This window comes from Engraulis encrasicolus, chromosome 12, assembly GCF_034702125.1.
Source record: "Engraulis encrasicolus isolate BLACKSEA-1 chromosome 12, IST_EnEncr_1.0, whole genome shotgun sequence".
NCBI classification, from domain to species: Eukaryota; Metazoa; Chordata; class Actinopteri; order Clupeiformes; family Engraulidae; genus Engraulis; species Engraulis encrasicolus.
In genome coordinates this window covers 38,811,628-38,836,627 of record NC_085868.1, presented here as the reverse complement: position 1 = coordinate 38,836,627, position 25,000 = coordinate 38,811,628, and the positions used below count along the sequence as shown (strand labels likewise).

At 45.7% G+C, this 25,000-nt stretch overlaps 1 protein-coding gene across 6 annotated transcripts in view; it reads left to right on the top strand.

Annotated features, from left to right (window-relative positions):
• The window catches only part of mcf2la (mcf.2 cell line derived transforming sequence-like a), a 110,378-nt gene that overhangs the window by 27,271 nt on the left and 58,107 nt on the right, over positions 1–25,000 (top strand). For all 6 annotated transcript variants that reach the window (XM_063212151.1, XM_063212147.1, XM_063212146.1 and 3 more), the window contains exons 2-3: positions 11,538–11,621; positions 21,407–21,521. In XM_063212151.1, the coding sequence (XP_063068221.1) occupies positions 11,538–11,621; positions 21,407–21,521 (199 nt within the window). The remainder of the gene's footprint in view (positions 1–11,537; positions 11,622–21,406; positions 21,522–25,000) is intronic.

The following is a 25,000-nucleotide window of genomic DNA, read 5'->3' as shown; positions in this document are numbered from 1 at the left end:
TTCAGGGCCCAATGTCGTTTCCTTATCCTGCCTTATCTTTCTCTCCCAAACATTACCTGTTCATCTCTTCACACCACTATCCAAAAAAGGAATAAAAGACGACAAAAACATGATCATGGCATACTAAACTTGAATATGCTATGCATTTTATTTAATCATCCTTTTGATGCCAATCGGATGAAGTGCAGCCACAAATCTTGTTGAAGTCTTTTTGAAATCCCTTTGGCGCTGGATGATACACACGGAGTAGTTGATTTTTTTGACACATCCCATCACAGATAAAAGTATTTGTGTTCTTGGTTTTAAGCGCTGTTGTTGGGCTTGGGGGCTGCGTATGGCTGGAGAATGTGAACCATTTGACCCAGTTGTTACTCTGAGAATCCCACCGATCATCCCTCTTTAACGGGGGTGTGTGTGTGTGTGTGTGTGTGTGTGTGTGTGTGTGTGTGTGTGTGTGTGTGTGTGTGTGTGTGTGTGTGTGTGTGTGTGTGTGTGTGTGTTTGTGTGTGTGTGTGTGCGATATGTGTGTGTGTCTACGTGTGTGTACGCTTGCACGTGCATGTTTGTATATGTGTGTGTCCGTGCGCGTGTGTGTGTGTGCGTGTTGGCTGATCTTTTGGCTGGGATACAGCCGCAGTGTGACGGTGTGTATGGCAGATGGGGCTTCAGTAAAGCCTAGCCATAATGCCCCATGGACACACACACGCACACACGCACACACACACACACACACACACACACACACACACACACACACACACACACACACACACACACACACACACACACACACACACACACACAGTTGTTGGGACTGTAGTGCCCTATGATAGAGGCATGAAGCCGGGATTTCCCCTTTTGATTTCTGACACACGACGGTCCGTCTGTAGCCTTGATGCTCTGCCTCTCAGCCTAATACATACGAGCGCACACCACACACACACACACACACACACACACACACACACACACACACACACACACACACACACACACACACACACACACACACACACACACACACACACACACACACACACACACACACAGAGAAAGACAGACATTCACTTCCACACACATGGCTCTTACATGACTTAACCATGCCAGTCAGTCTGTCTGTGCATTCCAGACATGGTGGCTAAAGTTGTGTTACCCTGGCATCCCCTGGTATGCACACACACACACACACACACACACACACACACACACACACACACACACACACACACACACACACACACACACACGTGCAATGGACTTATGGGTTGGGTTAAACGCATGTAGTGTATGTGCAATAATATTTCTTCCATAGTGTCCCTTGTAATCCAGGTCTTAGTCTGCGTTGTACATACAGTACAGTCAGTGAAGAGATTATATGGATTGATTTTGCAATTCTCACATGTATTGGGAAAGCTGGACATAGTAGGAGTTCTTGGTGGTGGTGGAGTGTGTGTGCGTGCTTCCATGCATGGGTGTGTGTGCACTAGATGTGTCTGAGTGTCTTCAGTCAGGGTGTGAAAGACCAATGTGGTATGGGTTTGTGCGTGTGAGTGTGTGCGTGTATGTGCGTGTGTGCGTGTGTGCATGTATATGTGCGCGCACACGCATCTGTTGTGGGTGCCTCTCTGCTGCATACTCTGGTGGATAATAGAGTCTTCTAAAAGCATATCCTAAAAGCTCCCCATACCTGGCTTTGTTACACCGACAGGTTCAAACATGAGAGCCCTTTGCAAAAAAAAACTGCAGCATGTGATTGTGGTGCTAGTTTGAGCAGGATAAAATGGCAAAGGGGAAAAAGAGTGAATCTGAGGAACCCCGAGAGGTTGAAACGTCATCATACTTGCCAATCAATGAATTAAAAGAAAAAGTAACTTAAGGAAGAAAAAAATCCAAAGGAGTGTGGGAACCTTTTTCCACAAATACATATTTTTTTTCAGCACCAGGGATTGTGCACAAGTAGCCTAACTCTCTACAGAGGGGAAAAAGAGGACACAAGAGCACCATGAGGGTAGAATTAGATTTTATTTTTTGTTCGGCCTCCTGTCCTGACCAGACACAACATTGATCCCTGCATGTGAATAATGTAGGCAAAGGACACCTGAGCAAACGGAAAAAGAGAGAGAGAGAGAGAGGGAGGGAGAGAGAGAGAGAGAAGGGGAGGAGGGGGATGAAAGAGAGAAAGGAGGGGAGTGAAGAGATGACAGAGTAGAACACGTGACAGATACTGTGTGTGATAACAGAGCTGGCAAAGGAAGAACTAGTTAGCTTCCCAGTTTGGTTTGCTAGTTTCTGTTACAATTTTAAAGTCTACACATTTGTGATCGCAACTACAGCAGTAGTATTTCTTATCTTGACTGAAATACAAGGGTTTTTGTTCTACAGGGGCTCAAAAGAACAACACAATCCCTTTTCTTCAGCTAGTTTGCTGGCACAAATTGTGTGCATTGTAGCAACATTAGCAACAGTTTGCGCTGAACTAGGCTCAATTAAATATGTATAACATTTGTAAAGAATCCGCCTCCCTTACTGAATGGAACCAACTCCACCCACCCTACACACACAGACACACACACACAGACACTTTCACACACACACACACATACCACCCCTATTCAACGCTATCAGGCCCCACAGAACTGAGTTTGCTTTTGGAATGAATGAATAACGTGCATTCTTGGATGTACCACCCCCTCCCACCCCCCATGAAATCTCTGACAAATACACACACACACACACACACACACACACACACACACACACACACACACACACACACACACACACACACACACACACACACACACACACACACACACACACACACACACACACACACACACACACACAGAGGGAAGAAGGGAAGCTCTATAGGACTTGTGTGAATGCCCCCTGCTGCCTGCGGATGTATAAGAGTCCACACCACAGAGCTTCTTTTTCATGATTTGTTGAACTCCCGTTTTTCAGGCCCCCTCATTTCAGAGTGTTGATAAACAGTGTGGTGCTGCATGTTTGAGGGGCTTAAACTGTGGGGATGGGATTGTGTTGTGTTGTGTGTGTGTGTGTGTGTGTGTGTGTGTGTGTGTGCGTGCGTGTGTGCGTGCGTGTGTGCGTGCGTGCGTGCGTGTGCAGAGGATTGGGATGGGGATAGGGATATGGGTTGGGGGAGCATGTGGGTCTGCTGGGAGCATTGAGGGCATGATGGGTAGGGGTATTTAGGCATTGAGGGCGAGGGGGGGAGTAAGGGGGAGTAAGGGGGAAGGGGGTATTTTTGTTCTCATGGGAAGAAGAGCGCAAAAGAGATTAGACTTGCCACCACATCCCATTCATTCATCCTCATGCCAAAACACATAGCTCTCTCACCCTGTGTCTGTGTTGGGAAAAGATGGTCAACAATACAAAATTGATGCAATAAAGAGTTGCAATAGTTTTTAACAATAAAACATTGTTCTTGTCATCCCTTTCGAAAAGACTGTGAACAAAACAAATTTTGTACAAAAAAAGCCTTGAAGTCAGTTTAAAAACGGGCAAAAAACACTATTCATGCCAGCTCTATAACTTTCAGAAGTTTTTTTTTTTTTTGAGAGTAAATCGTTCATCGAGTTCATCGAAGCAAAACGTCATAAGCAAAGTCTCTGACAGTGCGCAGGAGAAACAAATCAAAAGATATAATGGCCTATAATTACCCTACAATACATTTAGCACACGCTGATGATACCGTAATCGACTTACAAACAAGGACTTTCATCATCATACAATACCAGAGTTAATGCAGATGAATTTGGGTAGTATTGTTTATACATTTTTTATTCATGAAAACAGTCTGGGAAGAGCCTCTTAGCCACAAGCAACCAATAAAACATCCTTATCTGGTGCGGGATATCCTCTCTTAGCGAGCAAGAGGAAATATTTTTAGCTAGCCGGTGAAAAGATGACAAATTGTTAGTGAGAAAGAAGGAGAACGGAACATGTTTTATTTTTAACAACAATGGAAGTCTTATCTGTATCAGTATTGAAATTGAAAATGTATGTTTAGTGCACAACCGCTGTATGTGAGTGTATCTGCATAGTTAGTGTGGGAAAGTTTGGGGGGTAAATAGAGTTCAAATGTGTACTGTAGTGTACTGTACTGTCGTTGGAAGTTATGTCTACATACATAATGACTTTTATGTCTGTTGTTACTGCGTCTTTGGAATGGCATCCTCGGGGGAAATACCTGCACTCCAAATGTGGTAGAGTGATTAACCTATTTTGCTCAACGCTGAGGATGTTACTTTATTATATGAATGATGTAGCTGATTGTGCTTCAGTGCTCGACAAAGAAGCAAAGGACAGAGATGTGTACTGTGCTATTCTCTGCTTTGTTACAGTCCAGTACTGTCCACTATAGGAGACTTCTGCACACCTCAGTTCGAACGGGTGCGTTGGATGTAACCAATGGTTCAAAGTAGTATAAAAATATCCTATACACTTTCCATTCCACTTCCACTTGGGTTTTATTTCTCACACTGTTTTGGTGGTTCAGATTACAGATGAAAATGTAACAGTAATGGACAGCATGCGGGTACCACCACAGACGTCAGGGTGTTGAGGTTTGGAGCAGGCAACGGTTATAAGTCAGTTAACATAAAAACTTGAGCCTTGACACAAGTCCATGAACGAAAAACGGGGGCAGTCACAAAATCACATTTTTGAGGGTTCCCCCCATTTATTTGTGAAATATCAAGGAAGGAAGGTCCAACTTAAGTCGTGTTAAAAAAAACTGAAGAAGTGTCCCAGTGGTATGGTTTTCCCTTGGTCCAGTCCTTTGAAGTGGCCTAGGGCCTGTGTGCAGTAGTACTCATTACTGTTAGGACTGCTGGCTTAACCAATTTTTTGAGTGACCATCTCGCCGTTATGACATTAAAGGAGAAGCTCATTGTCAAATCATCTTCAGGCCATTGTGCTGCTGACATCTTGTCATGGTGGTCTACAGAATCTTCACTTCTGGTATATAAATGATCTATGGTGAATTCAGGTAAATTGGGTCACTTTATTTATTTATTTATTTATTTATATATTTATTTTACATATAAGCGAATGGCCCAAAGTGGCCCAATTTACCTGAATTCACAGGTATCTAATTGTGCGTCTCTGCTTCACAAAGCAACACAAGTCAGAAATGTCTACATGTTGTGCTTGGTGAAAGTCCAGTACCACCAGAGAACTCAGCCTGGGACCTGGGCCTGTTACTGTTGGTTTGAGTATTTTTATGAACAATGTAGCCTAGTTGAAGTCAACAGCAATATTGCCGAGCCTACAGTAGAACATATGGCCTGTGCACAAGTGCATTACAGTTAGGACTGTTAGTTTGAGTAAAATTGAGACATTGAAGGAGGAGAAGCTGAGTTTGAAGTAATCTTCAGGTCATTGTCACATCTGTCATAGTGGGCTACAGAATTGCTTCCTGTAATGATATAGCTAATAAAGGACATTTCTCAAAACCTAGTGCAGTGCACTTCCAAGTGTATCAGCCTAATTAGTCACGCCCAGTGATTGGATACTCTTTATTAGTCACACCCAGTGATTGGATATTCCATAGAGTTCACCAAAGAGTATCCAATCACTGGTCATGACTAATTAGGCTGATACACTTGGAAGTGCACTGCACTAGGTTTTGAGAAATACCCATAGTGTGTAGGGGGAGCGGAGTGTGGACTAATCCCCTGCTCATGGTGCTGCTGACGTCTTGTCATGGTGGGCTGCCTCAGGTCATGGCCATTCAGGAGCTCCAGAGGCGTCTGTCAGTCCAGCTGGTCCTCATCACATCACCTTGACAGCTGGGTCAAAGACGTCTTTGTCATTCAGTGTTACGGACACCTTTCGTCGACTGTAACTGCAAAAAAACAAGATTTTTAAATTGTTTCAAGTGAATGGATGACAGCTGAGGCTTTCATGAATTCCCTGTAACAATAAATAAATAAAAAGAGTCATGTTTTTTACAGTTACAGTCAGCAGAAGGCATCCGTTACACTGAATGACAATGCCATTTTGCACACCTGCCAAGGGGGCGTGGGGGTGGTTACACTGATGGATCTAATCGGCACTCACACACACATCGACACATTTCACACGCACGCACGTACGCACGCACACACAACCACAACAACTCTAACCTTAAGTGAAGTACTTTTGTACTTTTGAACATGTCACATTTTATCATTGCCTGTGTGATGGAGTGACCATCACTAGGGTTGTGGGTGTGTTCTGACTAACATGCCAACGAGCCTGGCTCTTTGGTGTAGCGGTCAGAGCCCCCGGTTTACTACCCCAGAAGGTCAGGGTTCGAGTCCCAGCTGGGCAACTCTACTCCCCTTTGCTACAAATGGTGTCAGAAGTGGGATGGTACCGTGAGGCCATCGGAAGCGTACCCATTGTGTGTAAGCCGTAATTCCATGTGAGGGACCCCCAGGATTGGTGACCCCGGTGTGAGGGACCCCAGTGATGGGTGAAGCATTGATGACGGGGCACACTGGATGGGAGAAGCATGATGGGCAGTTGCGTGAGGGACACCATGAGTGTGTGAAGCGCACGGGTGCGCTTCCCGAAGGGGAAGGCAGTGTGATGGAGTGACCATCACTAGGGTTGTGGGTGTGTTCTGACTAACATGCCAACGAGCCTGGCTCTTTGGTGTAGCGGTCAGAGCCCCCGGTTTACTACCCCAGAAGGTCAGGGTTCGAGTCCCAGCTGGGCAACTCTACTCCCCTTCGCTACAGCCTGCCTGCCTTATCATTGCCTTGCCTCAGGCCCTACCCAAACCCCCATGCCCCTTTGCCACAAATTGGCACACACGCTGCCCCTTGCCAGTTGCCACACATTGGCACACACTCATGCCCCTTAATGCCACCCATACCCCCTGAAGTGCAGGAAGATAACTGCGTGGGGTTACTAATGCACAATAGTGGTCTTGACTTTAAGCTTCAGAGACAGAAGGATGCCCTTGGGTGTCCTGCTGGGTCCTGCCAGATTGGCCCTGGGTGCATATGAGGTGGAAAAGCTATGTATCCTCCGTGCTCCTGTCCTTCACAATCTGGTACGAGACGATAAGGTCCATATCAATGCAATAAGGAAGATCGTCAGAGCAGCTCAGATTTGGAAAACAAAACAGGGCCCCCTGGCACTTCACTAAATAAAATGATAAAATGGTTTTCCCATATCTGAGATGCTCCAGTGATCTACCTGCTTGTATACAGTATGAGATGGTGGTGTGCATTCAAACGTGTATATGAGTGGAAGAGAGGAGAGGAGAGTACTCTGGCAGGTCCTCTAGTTAGTAGTATAACATGCTTTGGTGCTGAGTGTATGTGAGGTGGTGTGCATCAAAGCATACTGCATGTGAGGATAGGAGAGGTACTGGAGGGTAGAGAAGAGGGAGAGGAAAGAGCAGAGCAGAGTAGATGAGAAGGGAGTAGGGGAGGAGTGGAGGAGAAGAGAGTAGAGGAGAAGGGAGTAGGGGAGGAGTGGAGGAGAAGAGAGTAGGGGAGGAGTGGAGGAGAAGAGAGTAGGGGAGGAGTGGAGGAGAAGAGAGTAGGGGAGGAGTGGAGGAGAAGAGAGTAGGGGAGGAGTGGAGGAGAAGAGAGTAGGGGAGGAGTGGAGGAGAAGGGAGTAGGGGAGGAGTGGAGGAGAAGGGAGTAGGGGAGGAGTGGAGGAGAAGGGAGTAGGGGAGGAGTGGAGGAGAAGAGAGTAGGGGAGGAGTGGAGGAGAAGGGAGTAGGGGAGGAGTGGAGAAGAGGGAGTAGGGGAGGAGAAGAGAGTAGAAAAGCCTTTGCAGCTGCTCTCGCAGGAGTTCTATAGCATAACAACCTTTGTGCTGCTGAGTGTATGCAAGGTGGTGTTGTGCATCCAAGCACATGTGAGGAGTAGAGGAGAGGAAATGAGAGAAGAGTGGAGGAGAGCAGATGAGGGGAGAGCAAAGCAGAGGAGAGTAGAACGGAGGAGAGGGCAGGGCAGGAGAGGAGAGGAGAGGAGAGAAGGAGGCTTTGGTTTTGGTGCCGAGCGTGTGTGAGGTAATGCATTCAAATGTGAGCAGAGGAGACGAGCGGAGAGAAGAGTAGAGAAGTAGGCTTTACTGCATCTCTTGCCAGAGCGCTGTAGTATAACAGCCTTTGGGGCTGAGAGGATGTGAGGTGGTGCTGTGTGTCTAAGCATATGTGAGGAGGAGGGAGTAGTTCAGAGTAGAGGAGACTAGGCGAGAGAGAGAGGAGAGGGAGAGGGGGTGGTATAGGAGAAGAAGGAAGAAGAGAGGGAGAGGGAGTGGGATAGGAGAAAAGGGAAGAGATCCGAAGAGGAGAGGAGGAGGTTTGCTGCATCTCTTGCACTAGCTCCATACTATAAAAGTCTTTGGCGATGTGTGGATGTGAGGTAGTGCTGTGCATCTAAGCATATGTGAAGAGGGTGGAGTAGAGGAGACTAGGTGAGAGAGAGCGAGAGAGGAGAGGAGAGGAGAGGAATAGGAGAAGAAGGCTGAGATCGGAAGAGGAGAGGAGAGGAGGTTTTGCACTATCTCTCGCAGGAGCTCTGTAGTATAACAGGCTTTGGGGTTTGCACCGTAAGAGGACCATCCCATCTTACGGAGGAGGTAATCCCATTGCCCTCTTTCTCTCCTTTCTCTGCTGACCTACTGACAATCTGTCCTTCTCACACGCTCTTGTGCTTTTCTCTGTCTCGCTGCTGTTTTATTGCTCTCCGTCTCTTCGTCCTCTGGTCTTCTATTGTCGTGACTGGCATTTTGTGCACAATTATTTGACCTTAAATTAGAGATTGCATCATTAAGTCCATGCCAGCCTCTTTTTTTTAATCTGGCATTAAAGATGCATGCATCATCATTTCATGTTTTTTTAATGAAAATAAAACCAATACCCCATAAATACTAAAGAAATGTAAGGAAGTTATGAAAAGAGATGGACTTTCAGCTATCTGGTGCATTGCTGCTGATAATGACGTGTGTTGTGTCTGCCAGCTGCTTCTTCAGGCAAGTCTATTATCATGCTGCTAACAACCCTCCACTCTGCCACACACCCCCACCACCACCACCACCCTACTACAGCCCACTGACCTAGATCCCTGCTGCTACGCTCCAGCTCTCTATAGGTGGTCTCTCGCTCTCGCGCGCGTGCACGTTAGTCTTGACGTAAATACCTGAGTAATCCAGCCATCTTCAGCCCTAGACACGTGAAGGAGGTGTGTGTGTGTGCGTTTGTGTGTGTGTGTGTGTGTGTGTGTGTGTGTGTATGCGTGCGTGCGTGCGTGCGTGCGTGCGTGCGTGCGTGCGTGCATTCGTGTGTGTGTGTGTGCCCGCGTGTGGCATAGTCACGTGTGTGAATTTCCATTGTGTGTGTGTGTGTGTGTGCGTGTGTGTGTGCGTGTTAACTTGTGTATGACAGCAATCTCTCTTGATAAGGCGGTACTATACTCAACAAGGTAATGCAGATAGGCACTGTGCCAGGTGCTGGAGGAAGTTTCGACTGGTGAATATATATATAGTAGGCCTATTCCTTTTCTCCTCTACAAGGTGTCGTCATGCTCCGATTGGCTCCATTGTATTTCTGTGGCTCCATCAGCAATTATGGCCTTCAAGGCAGGTACACAAAACATGACTAATGCCCCCTGACTTGTAATGATTTATCGCTATAGCTTTATTATTCTCACCTGAGTCACCTTGACCCTGAACAATGTTGTGAGAAAACAAATCCCGTGAGCGAATGAAGTCAGCCTGGCAAACCAGACTATAGAATGAAATGCATAGTCTTCGTTCCCACCATAGGCAAAGCTGTGAAACCAATGGCTGTCATTGAAACTGCATCACTGTACAGTAGATCACTGTTCCAAGCCCACCACATTGACTTGCTACACAAATTCAGAAAGACAAAACAAAAAAGTCATTCCACATACCGTACAGCCTAATTACATGAGGACAGAGCCCTGGCACATGCCGAATGACACGGTTATCCCCTACGGTGCAGCGCTAGACCAACCTGCCAGGCCTAAACTATTTTCTGCCACTAGGGGTTCATCTAGTTTACTGTGCTAGAATAAAGTTAGCATGTTTGCCTCCCTTCCTGTGACCCTGATAACTGCTGCCCTTCTGTCACTTCTTCTATTGCACCTGCTGCTGCCCTTGTTGATGCTGTCACTACTGATCAGAGAGCAGTTGCTCCTAACTCAGAAGTAAAGTACTGCACAGGCTCACTCTCCCCAGGGAGCCCACAGTACAGCTGCTCCTTCTTAGACGCGCGTGCGCACACACACACACACACACACACACACACACACACACACACACACACACACACACACACACACACACACACACACACACACACACACACACACACACACACACACACACACATGTACACGCGTAATAAACACACACCTATTTCCAAATTTGGTGCATCGAAGTGTTCCTACTATCTCTATGCACACTGCTGTCTCTCTCTTTTGTCGTCATGTGTTTCTCTATGTGCTGTGGCTGTGGCTGAGGGTCTCAAAGCAGATTAGAGTAATCCAGCCTCCCCTGCAGAGGAGGAAATCAAGCGCCTGTTTTGACTGTCAATTGTATTTATGCATGTGGGTGTGGATTTAGGTGTGTGTGTGAGTGTGTGTGTGGGGGGGATGTGTGCATGTTGGGTGGTGGTGGTGGTGGTGGGGGGGTTGCAAGCATGCACGTGGATATACAGTACTTTTACAGTACACACAAGCAAGAATGTGTCCCGGCACATCCTCTGTATGCATTGGACGATGACCCTCCCCCCTGGATGTCTGTATGTTATTTGTGCCTGGAGGATGTAATGCTTTACAGTTGTAAAATAAAGCCCACTTTGAAGATGAATGTGGTTATTTTGTGGTCGCGTTAGGTCAGCGAGAGAAGGACAGTGAGTGAGTGAGTGAATAGAAGATGTGTGTTAGGGAAATGGGTCAGAGAGGCTTTGGGGAGAGGGTTTCAGTGATGCATGTCAGCGTGGTTTGGTTTTGTTTGTTTGTTTGTTTATTCTTTGCACCCGTGTTATTGCCTCATGCTTCACACTCTGTTTGGGCTGTTTGTTTCTCTGTTTAGCACTTTTGTCTGTTTTCCTTTTGGTTTGATGTGACTGCTTCTTTCAGAACGATGTCTAGAAGTCTCTGTGTTGTTGCAGCTCAAGTGCTAAAAATGGGGTCTGTCTGTTTAAACGTGTTGCGTTTTGTCTACGCGGGACTGTTTGTTTTGTTTGTTTATTTGTTGTATGACTCATCTCTTTTTTTTGTCTGTCTCTCTTCCGTTTGTCTATGGAACTGTTTTTGGTTCATTTTCTTCTTCTCCGATGCCTCTCTTTGTGTGTCTGTCTGTCCGTTTGTATGGGCTTGTGTGTTTTATCTGACTGCTCTTTGTGTGCGCGTCTGTCCCCTGTTGTGTATAGGTGTGTTTGTGTATGGGTTTGGTTTGTGTATTGTTTGTGTTTGTTTGCTTGTTGTGTCTGACTCCTCTCTTTGCTTGTGTGTGTGTGTGTGTCTGTCCTCCTCCAGATGAGATCATGCAGCAGGATAGCAGCCCCCTGTGTGCAGCTGACATCGACCTGGACCTCCGGAAGCAGTTTGCCTTCCTGTCAGGTGAGTTCTCCCGCACGCGGCATGCACACACTCATGCACACACTCATGCACACACTCATGCACACACTCATGCACACACTCATGCCCACACGTGCACACACACAAATACACTTCCTCCAACCGCCTTCCTTTATTTTTCTCTCCAACTATGGAAAACGGATTTAGCTTTGTCATACTTCCCTGTAAATAAAAATCTACTGTATGTGTAATATCAATGAGCGTGCTTTTATGTACCGTACTTTGGTAATGGCAACATACAAGGCCAGACGCAAAGTGGGTGTTTGTGTATAAGTCTTAACTCAGTTTGGCAAAATGAAGCCGAAAATGAATATGGACACAGCAGGAAGAGCAGTGTTGTGCTGACTCCCATTGAGTTTCCACACCCTTGCAGGTTTTAATATAGCACCACACTCTCCAGAGTTTCACACGTTCAATACGTCAGCTCAGCATATCATTTAAATGTGAAAAATGTTACACTTACACTCTGGACATGAAAATCAAACTCCCAAATGTTTAAACAGACTTCAAACAAGTTTAACACTGTTTTGTGCATAGTGACTGCCATTGGCTTTTGTAGCTGGGTATAAATGACGTATGCATACATTACTCTGTGCACATCACATACCCCGCATATAGCATACCGATACCACCTGCAATTATTTAAGCATGTCAATGTGTTAACTCATCCTTCTTAGTTCAATGAGGGAGAGCAAGCAATGAGCCCTAAGGTTGGCAGTGATGGGCTACCTGGATGTATTATTTATAATCCAGTGGCACATATTCCAAATGACTTGGGTTTTACCTGTCCAATTTAACCAGTTGATTGGCTGATTGAATGATCACCTATTTAAACTGGACAGGTAAAACCAGGTAATTTGTATTAAGCGGCACCTGATTATAACTAATGACTCCAAGTTGCCCATCACTGGTATCGGTATCTGATCAGGCCTATAGACTATATAGAGCAGCAGTCGCTCTGCAGTGGTGTTTCAGACTGTGATTATGAGCTGTGACTCACAGCTTCGTGACGCCTGGAACAGTGTCCTCCTGTAAGGGGCCGTAGTAAGCTAGACAGCGTTGGCTTGCACTGCATAGCTCAGCACATATTATTTATAAAGCCGTCCCAATATGCAGTGTTTGCACACACACACCCACACCCACACCCACACCCACACACACACACACACACACACACACACACACACACACACACACACACACACACACACACACACACACACACACACACACACACACACACACACACACACACGCGCACACACTGCTGCTGCTGCTGTTGTTAAGGGGAAGGAAGTTATCCTCTGCACTATATTTAGTGCAGACAAAACATACAGCGCCTATACATCCGGGCTGGAAACATGTATGTGAAGCTATACAGAATGACCTTTCACCAACCTGTGACAAATCATAAAATTCACCAGCTAAGCTCTGTGAACAAATCTCTTGTTACGGTATATTTCACCAGTAACCTGTTAGCCAATTCCCATTGATGTACTCATAGGCCTAATGTCCCGGACTAATGTAATTGGTCACAATCATAATATTCCGTTACCCTCATGGGGGTTGTATCTCTGCATGACATAACTTATTGTAACCCTCCGTAATAGCGCAGACATAACGTACCGTAATGACACACAGCAGCTATGGAAACTGTAGCTATAGGGACCCACCCTCGTGAACTCGATCTGTATCCCTGTCTTCCTGCCTAATTGCGAAAGGGAGTTTTTCCTCACCCCTGATGCCACCAGGGGCTACACCTGAGCGCCCAATCTCTGTGTGACTATCTATGACTTGTGACAGGCCCAGCCACTATGGACCTTACGCATCTAAAAATCCTGGTCCTAACCTACGTTGACCTTATGACTCTACAATCTGTCTATCTCTTCTTCCTCTGCCTTCCTGCTATTTCTGCCTCTCCTCTATACCTCTCCTTTTAAATCCATCTCTAACGATGTTTTTCCCATTTGTTAAGCACTTTGAGTTACATGCCTTGTATGACACAGTGCTATACACATACAATTATTATTATTATTATTATTATTATTATTATTATTATTATTATTATTGCCCCTGCTCCTGCTCCAGTTGAAATCCAGTTTTGTGTTTCTCTGTGACATAACCAACTGTAGCACAATGCAATATCTAGCAGACAAATTACACAGCTGCTACTGTATGGGAGCTGTTATGATCCAACCCCATGTAAGTTGTGTGTCTCTTCGCTGCCTGCCTGCGTGCCTGCTTGCCTTTCCCTTTGGTTTTGTGTTTCTCTGTGACATAACTGTCCATAATGTGGTAGTATCTTACAGACTTATCAGACGGGAGCTATAGAATTGCTAGTGACTGGTTGCCACAGTTGAGAGTCAATTTCATGTGTCTCTGTGACCTACTGTAACCCACTGTAATATCTCACAAACGCGCTAACACTAACACACAGCAGTTACTGTTATGTATGTAGACTGTAGCTACGGTAGCGGCCCATCCTCATGTAAGCTGTATCTCTCTTCCCTGGTTGCCTGACCCCTCTGCTCCTGCCCCAGTTGAAAGCCAGTTTGGGTTACTGTGGACAATGCACCGGCCACTAAATTATTCACACTCGCATCGCTCCACTTGGCAACGCTGCTTGGAGACCAATGGCTACACTACAGTCAGTCAGGTGGCACAGCGATGATGCTGTTTAGGATGTACATGTGCATAAAGGAGAACTCTCGATCTCTGTCACCATTTGTGTGCTTTCAGCTTTACATTTACGGTATATAGATGGAAACATAGATGGATAGATTCATAAGTGGATACATACGTGATTGGAATAATAAATAGATAAATAGAAATGGATGTGTATGTGCTGGTTCAAGAACTTGTTTTGTGTCATACATTACACCTGATAACAACACAAGAGACTAGACATAACAATGACATGCAGGAGGGAAAAGGTCAAAGCTAGACAAGGCAGAATAGCCAACAGTATGCACAGAGATGGGATAGACATACTGTACATAGTACCCCCCACACCTCCCTCTTCACGTCATACAAGGAGTAGCGTTAAGAGCTGTGGAGCATGATGTGTTGCTATACATACTGCTACATTAGGGTGAGCAGATTTTTGTAGTCTGAAACCGGGACACTTCATGCGTGACTGGACAATATTTGGCGGCCGGGGCAGGGGGTCCTCCCTCAGAAAAAAATGTACTTTTTAGATGCAATTTCCTGCATTCTAATCAATTTTAGAGGGAGGAATGACAAAATCGTAAGTGTCTCCTTCAGACTTTCTATACAAAAGCTGGCTGCCATTAATTGTGGCAGGTAAACATGTAGTCTTTTCCATATATTTACCCTGATAGACATGTAGCACAATGTAGTGGGTGGCCAAAACCGGGACATATTTGTGTCCCGACAGAGTTTGCTCGGGACCTGGGACACACAACTCCAAACCGGGACTGTCCCGGTTAAACCGGGACGTCTGGTCACCCTCTGCTACATACTACATAGCCTACACTTAGAGAATGGGAGAGGGAGCGTGCTCTATGCTACACTTTTAGCATTAGCATTCATTCACTAATACAATTTTAATCTGTCTGCTCATCCTTGGGATTACTATATAGCCTACCTCTTCTGCAAGAGTACACATAACCTTATTGCTGTTTCAGTTTAAAACCTATATTTCTTCAAGGAATGTATATCACAAATGAATGTTATATGCTTGGCTTTATAAGATTAGACCGTCTATAAGACCGCTTATGTGTGTAAGCCTACTATATAAGCATAAGTGCTCCCACTTGATTACTCTCTTCCTGCATTGGTAGTCCGTGTTCCCCTCCATTGACTTGATTTGACTCTTTATGTCATCTTACTGTCGGCTACAGGCTTATAGTCAGGCTAACTGTACAGGCCTACAAGTACGTCACATCCAGATATTAGCCATTGGGTAAAGGCAGACCCAATCATAAACGTCAGAAAAGTCTACACATCTATAGTAGGCCTACATAGCAAGCGCTTCTCAACACAGCACGGTCAGACCATCTCTAGAAAATGAAGTGTAGTAGCCTATGATAGGCTTGTTTACTGGGCTAGTACCTACCCACCTTTAGGGAGGCACATTGGTCATGACAGTTATGGCAACAAATAGGCACGATTGGTATCTCATAGTCTGGCTTACAGTACAAGTTCATAAAACACCAGCACACAGAAAGGCTGAAAAGAAATCAATTGCCAAAGTTAAAGGACGACTAGACTTAATCTGTGTCAGGGACAACTCCTGTGTGTGTGTGTCCGCGTGTGTGCGTGTGTGCGCACGCATGTGTGTGCGTGTGTGTGTGTGTGTGTGTGTGCGTGTGTGTGCGCGTGTGTGCGCGTGCGCGTGTGCGTGTGCGCGTGCGTGTGTGTGTGTGTGTGAGAGAGAGAGAGAGAGAGAGAGAGCATGCACGCAATGTGTACAGGCACATTGTATTGTTTGTATTCCCAGCGCTTGGCTGTTACCATAGTACCATAGTCACATGGTTTTTAGCAGAATCAGGATCCTCAATTTGTGCCTTGTTTGCTCAAGTGCTGCAGGGAGTGTAGTGTTGGTGTTCCTATAAAGCCCTTGTGCTGGCTTGGTGTCTCTCGAGCTTAGCCCGAGAAAAACACCTCCAAGGCCCTCAGCATGACTTCTTTGCGTCTTTGAACTGTTCTCAGTCACAAAATAACGTCATTGTATCACAGTCACAGTCACACAGTTTTATTTCTTTGCTCAAGGATGTTTTCAAAGTAGATGTGAAATGTAGCTCTTTTGTTTGTCATTTGCTTCATCACATTGTTTTTCTGAACCGGAGAAATATCAATGAAGACAGCCATGCAATCCAATTTGATAGTCCTTGCAACTGTGGATGATATAGCATGTCGATAAATGAAGTTGCATAGAAAGGAACTGTAAAATAAAGTGTTGTCCCTCATCCAAATGAATTGCTACACATCATGTCTTTTTTATTATTTGTATTATGGATGTGGCTTCCGTACCTCATTCTATAATACGCTCTTGTTTGCTCCATTCATTTGTCCCTGCCAGGGTTTCCCCTGCCTTTGGCAAATGATGGACTGGTTAGATTGGTTTGTAAGTTGTTTGCCCACTTGATTTCACTCTGTGTATCCTATCCTGTAAGCTTTTTCTGCCATGCCCTCTACAGTGCACTGGCAACACTTAAGTAGATGTCAGACTGATTAATATGCTCTTAACTTTCCTTTCCACAAGATATCCATCAGGATATAAAGTATCGTATCTCTATTGCTCTACTTCGACTATTCATTTTGTTGACCTACTTTCTCTCCTTTGGTCCATCTTAGTTATCCTGCAAGCTTAATTGGGGCAAGGGAGGGATGGGGGTGGGCAGATTTCGTCCCTTGAGGACCACTGCCCACCCTGGTAAATTCTTTGTTTATTAAAAAAAAAAACCGAAACCGTTATTTTGTGCTACCAGCTAAGCCAAATGCCCACCCACGCGTGCCATCCCGGCCCCACCCTTGTCCGGTGAGCATTTTCTCGCATGCCCTGTGCTGCTCCTGCACTGGCTCCTGTGCGACCATCATGCTCCATCTGAGCCCAAACCCATGTTTGCAGTGCACGGCTGTTTGCTCATGTTATGATACGGGCTCTTCATTTTAAAGCAGTAAAACAGGTGGGAGCAGTAGCATGTGCAAAAAAACATCCTTAAATCCACAGGATTCTTGACTTCGCCTCTGGAGATGAAGATGGGTGAAAGAGGGCATCTACTCTGTTTTGCATCTCTGGCTTTGACATTTTCTATGTTTTTGTTTTGAAAGATGAAATGTTAATCCACATTTAAAATGTTAATAATCCGCCTGGGTAAATGACAGACATTCAGCAATAAACACAGCATACTGGCTGTTTTAGTGTGATCTACAGTTTGTAGATTTCTGAATTCGTTTGGATAAAGAAAACCGTGCCATGCAGATTCCACCATCAATGCCCCTTTAAAAAAACAATAGGCCTGTGGCTGCACTGGCTTCTCTGCAAACATGCTCGGAGCCCCAACCCATGTTTGCTTGGATGTTTGCTCAAACGATGATATTTGCACTTAATCTCACACACCTCTTATAAAGCAATAAAATACATGGGAGAAACAGCATGCAGCATGTAAGATTAAGGAAGGGCTGTGGTGGCTGAAATGTCACACTACAAGGAAATGGCGTGCAAGTCATCATTGCCTTAGCAGTGTACACAGAATTTGATTACGTATAGGTACTCAGTGGGAAATACTGGTATCTGAAATTTAAAGTAGTGTGCATTATATTTTGGTGAAGGTAATGCACTTTTAGGCTATATTTAACATAACCTTTTATAAATGGTAATGGACATTTAGCATGGTAAGCAAAACAGTCTGCGGAAGTAAATACATGCAAAAGTAGTGGCCACATTTTTTTGTGATGCAAAGTGTGAATTTATTTGAATAGGCTAATGGAAGCAGGCATGCCATGCAGATTTTACCATCAGCAGTATCCCCCTAAAAAATAGAACCCCTAAGATTCCCATCCATTCAGTGCCTGCAGCATCCTGGCTGAAAGCCAGCCTCCCTATGTATGTGTGAAGGATACATGTGGAGATGGATTGAAAGTGCGTGCGTGCCTGCATGCGTGTGTGGTGTGTGCATATTAGAACATACACACACACACACACACACACACACCGACATTAGCCACTTATCTGGACGTTAATCATTGCGTGTGTGTGTGTGTGTATGTGTGTGTGTACAGTATGGAGGGAGGTGTTGTCTGAGTGTAGGGAGGTGTTGGTGTGTGTTTGTCCATATGTGTGGGAGTGTGTTTATACAGTGTATATGATTGATAGTAGTGGTGTCAACAATGATCGATTTGGCGATCCAATCCAATGCGGGGCATGGACGATCCAGAATCGATCCGGCAAGTTCCAGAATCGATCCGGCAATTTTTTCAAGTTTCAATTACTTCCATGGATATTTCGGGAACAAATGAATGTTAAATTAAGTAAAAGCACTTCATAATATTGCAAGACTGATACAGACTGATACAGAAAACAGACAATACATTTGTGCTCAGTATCTGACTACTTGTATTGCCTCATCATGACTGATTAAACATTTGCTTTGCTTTCAGTAGAAATGTAATGCATTGCAATGCATGGTAGAATTGAATCGGATCGGATTGGATCGGATCGCATAGAATCGAATGGAATCAAATCGCTCCCTCCCGAATCGTGATCGAATCGGATCGTGAGGGCAGTGCCAATCCACACCACTAATAGATAGGTGCTAGTCACACGGTTATATGGATCATATTGTGGCAGATGACAAATAAAATGCATGTATTCAGTTAGCCTACTGCAGATTGTGACATTGCATCCGGAGTCTGTGGTGTTGTGTAAGGTCTGTAATGTGATGTTGGCGATGGAGGCTCTTTGTGCATTTACAAATATTCTGCCGTGGTTAGCCCTGTTCTTCCCAACTGTGTGTGCGGAGCCTAATGGCACAAATACATCAGCCACCACGACTAGAGCGACACCGCCGACGGAAGTAATTGACTCAGAGTCGCTGTCAACAGAGTAGACAAAAGACATTTGGGCAACAAGAGGCCACTTGATCGGCAGTTTGTAGTTTGTGAATATTATGCTAATTAGCTATGATAAGGTTCTGCGACAGATGCCGCAGCCAATTGGAATGCTTGCATTCTGCTTGCAATGCATGCATTGTCGGCATGCTTGCATTCTGCTTTTAACAGGCATACTTTGTCGCTTCCATCACTCGTGTTGCTCTTGCTATGAACAAATAACAGAGTCTTTGTAGCTTAGGTCTTCTCCGGTTTGTTCGATGGGGTCATGTACGTAGTGACGTTGGTTGTGGTCGCATATGCATTAGGATGTGTCGACTATGAAAGCCCCCTGGCACTGGCCTTGCATCCCTGGCAGGCTTATACAGACCCTTTGTGTAGGCGGATTGACGATTGTGTCCCCCACCCCAGCTCCAATCTCCATGCCCCTTCATCCATGACAGGACATTTGTGTATGTGCCTATACCTAAGACTAGCCCCCTAACTGGATCATGCAGACTGGTTGTGAATTTGCGGATAGCCAACCATGCTCACCACCACCACCCCACTCCCACTCCCACCTCATCTCCAGCCTCCAGTTTATCCATCGATATGCAGTGGGGAGCCTATAATCCTCTCATAAGCTTATTCAAGTCTTACAAAGATCGTTTAGTAAAATTGGAATGACAGGATATGGGGAAGTTGACCTTTATGTGCCCCACAGACAATCACTTAGCATTTACACACACACACACACACACACACACACACACACACACACACACACACACACACACACACACACACACACACACGCACACACACACACACACACACACACACACACACACACACACACACACACACACACACACACACACACACACGGATATACAGACACAGACAGAAAGACAGACTACCTACATTTTTGCCCGACACTTCAGATGACCACGCAAATAAGATTGTTGGTGCTTAAAGGTTTGGATGGTTTTAGAGATTTTGAAATTGGGTCAAAGTAATTAACAATTACGATAAACTGGAGTTGTTTATTTATGTTTATGTTTTTTGTGTCTGCTCTCCTCTCCTCTCCTCTCTCTCTCCTCTCCTCTCCTCTCCTCTCCTCTCTCTCTCTCTCTCTCTCTCTCCTCTCCTCTCCTCTCCTCTCCTCTCCTCCTCTCCTCTCCTCTCCTCTCCTCTCCTCTCCTCTCCTCTCCTCTCCTCTCCTCTCCTCTCCTCTCCTCTCCTCTCCTCTCCTCTCCTCTCCTCTCATCGCCTCTCCTCTCTTATCCTCTCCTCTCCTCTCCTCTCCCTCTCTCTCTCTGTGTCCTGTGAGACCTCTCTGCTGTGTTTGTGTTATGAGGCAGCAGTGCTGTTGGCATTTAAAACAGAATGATGTAGGGCAGTCTTTTAAAAGTCACAGTCCTTCGTGACCCAAGTCAATAGGCATTACTCAGAAGTCCAACAGATAAAGGTGTATTCGTTGCCCATTATTGAGCATTAAGGAGAATATTTATTGTTGACTGAATATTTATCTGTTGTTAGTAATTAGGCTACTCGAATTGTCAACAACAAATTGAACTATCAATAATCTGTTGTGGCATCTGTTTCGAGGTTACATTCATACAGCTGGGATGAACAACGGGAATTTGCGAGGCGATCAAAAAAACAAACTTCAGCGACCAACATGAGGGTCCTGACCCAGTTTTTGGGAAACATTGATGTAAGGACACACACAGTAGGCTAATGTTGCTGATGCAGTGTCCTCCTGATGCCTACTGCTGGGCCGAGTAGCTGCAGCACATCTGCCCCCTTGTGGAGAGAAAAGGCATCTCAGTTAAGGACATAGGAGGTTCTTATATGAGACCCTTTATTTTTCACTGTCAGATTTTGAGAAAATACTGTAAAGCAATGAATGAGAAACGTTGTTTCTTAGATTTGAGGTGGAGTGAAAGACTAACCTGCTGTCTATTTCCGATGCAAGGTTTAAACTGGAAGGTAGAAAGGTAGAATAAATATTCCTTAGGATACTACTAACGACTGCTGCCAACTGTATTTCCATTGTAGGAGGCAGAGGAGAGTAGTACTAGTAGTTGTAAGAATAGTACTTATTACTGTTGTTGCATCGCAGGAGCCAGAGGAGAGTAGTACTTCAAGTGGTATAATTGTAGGAATAGAAGTACTAACTACTGTGGTTTCCTTTATTTCCATTGCAGGAGGTAGAGGGGAGAACGGAAGCCCCATCATCATCTTCCCAGAATGCCCTTCTTTCGGAGACCTCCAGGAGCAGGAGTTCCACAACGTGCTCACATACCTGACCAGCGTGCCCAGGTGAGGGTCTACTCAACCCGTTTCAAAATAGAAATAGTGGTAATGGAGTGGTAGTAGTAGTAATGGTGATGGTAGTGGTAGTACCTACCTACCTGACCAGCATGCCCTGGTGTGTCTCTCATCATTCAACAGTCAGTAGTAGCAGTAGTGTTGTTATTATTGTTATTGTTATTGTTATTGTTATTATTATTATTATTATTATTTGTAGTAGTAGTACTTATCTGACCAGTGTGTCCAGGTGTGTCACCTCATTTCATAGTATTAGTAGTAGAAGTAGAGTGGAGAAACTTTATTGATCCCCAGGGGGAAATTCAGGAAAGTAGTAGTAGAAGTAGTAGACGTAGTACTAGCAAGTATCAGTCATTTTAATGGTAGTACACAGAAGTTTGTTAATTCAACACAAAGCCACATTTATCATTCTTCTATTTGGTTCTACTTGCCTTATTGGTATTCTCAGCAGTACTAGTGCTCAGTGTAGAAGCTTGTATGCATCTGCCTTGTTTTGAATCCCCATTGCGGAAATGTGCGTTTATTACAGTGCAATGTAGGGCATTAATGTACTGAGGGCGTATTGAACTCAGAATCACCTCAGAGGATGAGTCACCCAGATAAGAATTCTTTCTACTTCAGCTTTGATGCTGCAGGGTGTGAAACCCCATTTGCCACTAGAGGTCGCTGTTAAACAGGATTCTGGAAATCCAGACAAAGAAACGATACAATGCAGGGGCTACTCTGTGCGACAGGACTGTAATTTTTTTTACATCCATGTAATGATATTGGTCATGCTCCATGCTTGTGCTCTTTTCAACCTACATGTGATTTTTGTAAAAAAAAAAAAATAAATAAATAAGGGGTTGTGTGGTGCTGTTACACTTGTATTCTATGAAATGCTGATCATCGTGTTATACCGTGTTCTTATGTCTGCATCATAAGGTTAAAGGGGTTGTTGAAGCAAGATGTTTTTTTCTGTGTTTACAGTATTATATTTTTATTTTGAGAATGGAATAAATTCCTGATAAAAAAAAAAATCCTCAGGTATACCTGATATGCACGCTTGGATGAGCAGCAATCATTTTAATAGCCGATTTTCAAATGGTCCTTCTCAACCTGCCAACAAAACAAATATGCACGTGTGATGTTAACCATGATAAATATTTTATCTTCCCGCTGGTGGGGTGGGCAGGTGTTGACTACATTTTCAGTAGATGATGTACACACACACACACACACACACACACACACACACACACACACACACACACACACACACACACACACACACACACACACACACACACACACACACACACACACACACACACACACACACACACAGGCTTTTAAAAGCGCCAACCAAGCCATAAATGATTTGTAAAGTAGGCTGTGTGTGTTGTTGTCTGGAATGAACTACATGCTTCATGCAGTACGGTCGCTGCAGGAAGCGGTGTGTGTGTTTTCCGCATGCCGACATGTTGTATCACCAGCCATGCAGTTTCCAGCACCAACCAAGCAAGAGGCCTTTTTAAATATGCACGATCAGGCGGATATTCTCTGGTCCTTAATGATGCAGTGCAGTGTCGTACATCACTGTCAGCCGGGCTGCTCAACAGTCTGCACAGACACACTACGGACCACCGCGCTCACACAACTATCATCAGCCACAGCTCACACCAGTGTGGAGCATCACCTCCATCCATTTCCCTCCCTCTCTCTCTCTCTCTCTCTCTCTCTCTCTCTCTCTCTCTCTCTCTCTTTCTCTCTCTCTCTCTCTCTCTCTCTCTCTCTCTCTCTCTCTCTCTCTCTCTCTCTCCCCTCTTCTGTCGTCCTTCACCTCCATTCCTTCCTCCTTCCCTGCTTTATTCTCTGAGTGCCACTGGTGCTTTTGAGGATTGGGGAAAAGAAGGGGGGACTGAAGGGGGGCGGGGGTGGCAGAAGGGATAAAGAGGGGAGAGAGAAGCAGAAAGAGGAGGGGGAATAGAGTGAGGAGAGAAAGGGTGGTATGCAGAAAGAGAGGAGAGAGAGGGAGCAAGAAGGGGAGGCACAGGGGTAGTGAGGCTGACGAGAGATGAGAGAGAGAGAGAGAGAGAGACAGAGAGAGAGAAATAGAAACAGAGAGAGAGAGAGGAAGATGGAGAGAGGAGAGGAGGGGTGGCTCAGTGTTAGAGGGGGCTTAGGAGGGCTGTGGGAGAGAAAGACGAGGGAGGAGGAGAAGAGATGAGCTCACCGTAGCAGCCTAAAGATTGCAAGCCGCTACAGAGGAGAAAGAAGGGAAATAAACCAGTAGCACATGCAGAGATGGAGAGAGAGAAAGAGAGAGAGAGAGAGAGAGAGGGAAGGGAAGAGTGTGTGGCTGTCATGGCGACAGTCTTGCAATGATGAGTGGCATCGGAAGCTGCTTTATGCCTTACCAGCACAAGTGGGCGGGCCCTGTGCTCCCATCAATCAAAACCCCTTAAACCCACCCCCCACCGCCTCCTCTCCCTTCTCCTTCCTCCCGTGCTTTTCCTCCTTCCCCTCATCTCCTCCCCCCTCCACCTCCCTCCCCTCCTCCCCCCTCCTCTCCTCCTCGATCCCCTGCTCCTCTACCCTCATCTCCCTCCTCCCACTCCCTCCCCTCCCCTCCTCCTCCTCCTCCTGCCCCCTCCATCCACATTAGCAATTCAAGCGAGCACCCGGCAGGCTTGGCCGTCCGTCAAGCCCGGTGCTGCGTTTCCATTGGCTCTCGAGCCCCCTCCACCTGATGGCGGAGCGGCACATTGGCTGTTGAAAGGAGCGGGCTGTATAGAGAGAGGCAGATGCCTAGGATGAGGCGAGGTGCCGCGTTTTGCTTTAGTGGCGGAGCCTGTAGCACTGTGTTACACCCACCGTGTGGTTGACCAGGAAGGACTGTAAACAGAAGGTGGTGGTGGCGGCTTTTACCATTGGCCGACTCGGCACCGACAAGAGATAGGTGCAGTGAAGGTGAAAGGAGCATTCACTGTCCAGGAAGAGGGGAGGAATAGAGCGGAGGAAAAAAGAGGACATTGGACCAAGGATCTGGATTTGGAAACAAGGCTGTTTGTTTTGGAAGAAGGGTGTGGGGTGTGAAGAGAGGGGGGTGTTGCTGTCTCTCTTTTTTTTTGCGAAGGCTTTTGGCAAGAGGCGCCCCTGTATGTGTGAGTGAGTGAGTGTGTGTGTGTGTGTGTGTTGTGTGTGTGTTTTCCTGGCATGCCCGCCAGTGTGGGAAAGCAGGCACCATCACAGAGAGAGACGCTGTCGGCTATTTGGCCACTCAGCTGATGAGGATGATGAGAAGATGCTGTTGACGGAGGAGGAGGAGAATGAGAGGAGGGAGCAGCAGCATCACTGACCGACAAACGGAAAGATAGATGGATGGATGGATGAATCGACAAATGAATGGAAGGATAGAGGGATAGATGAACAGACGGACTACCTCAGCAATATTTTCACTGGAGGAAGGGAAAAAAAGGAAAAACACG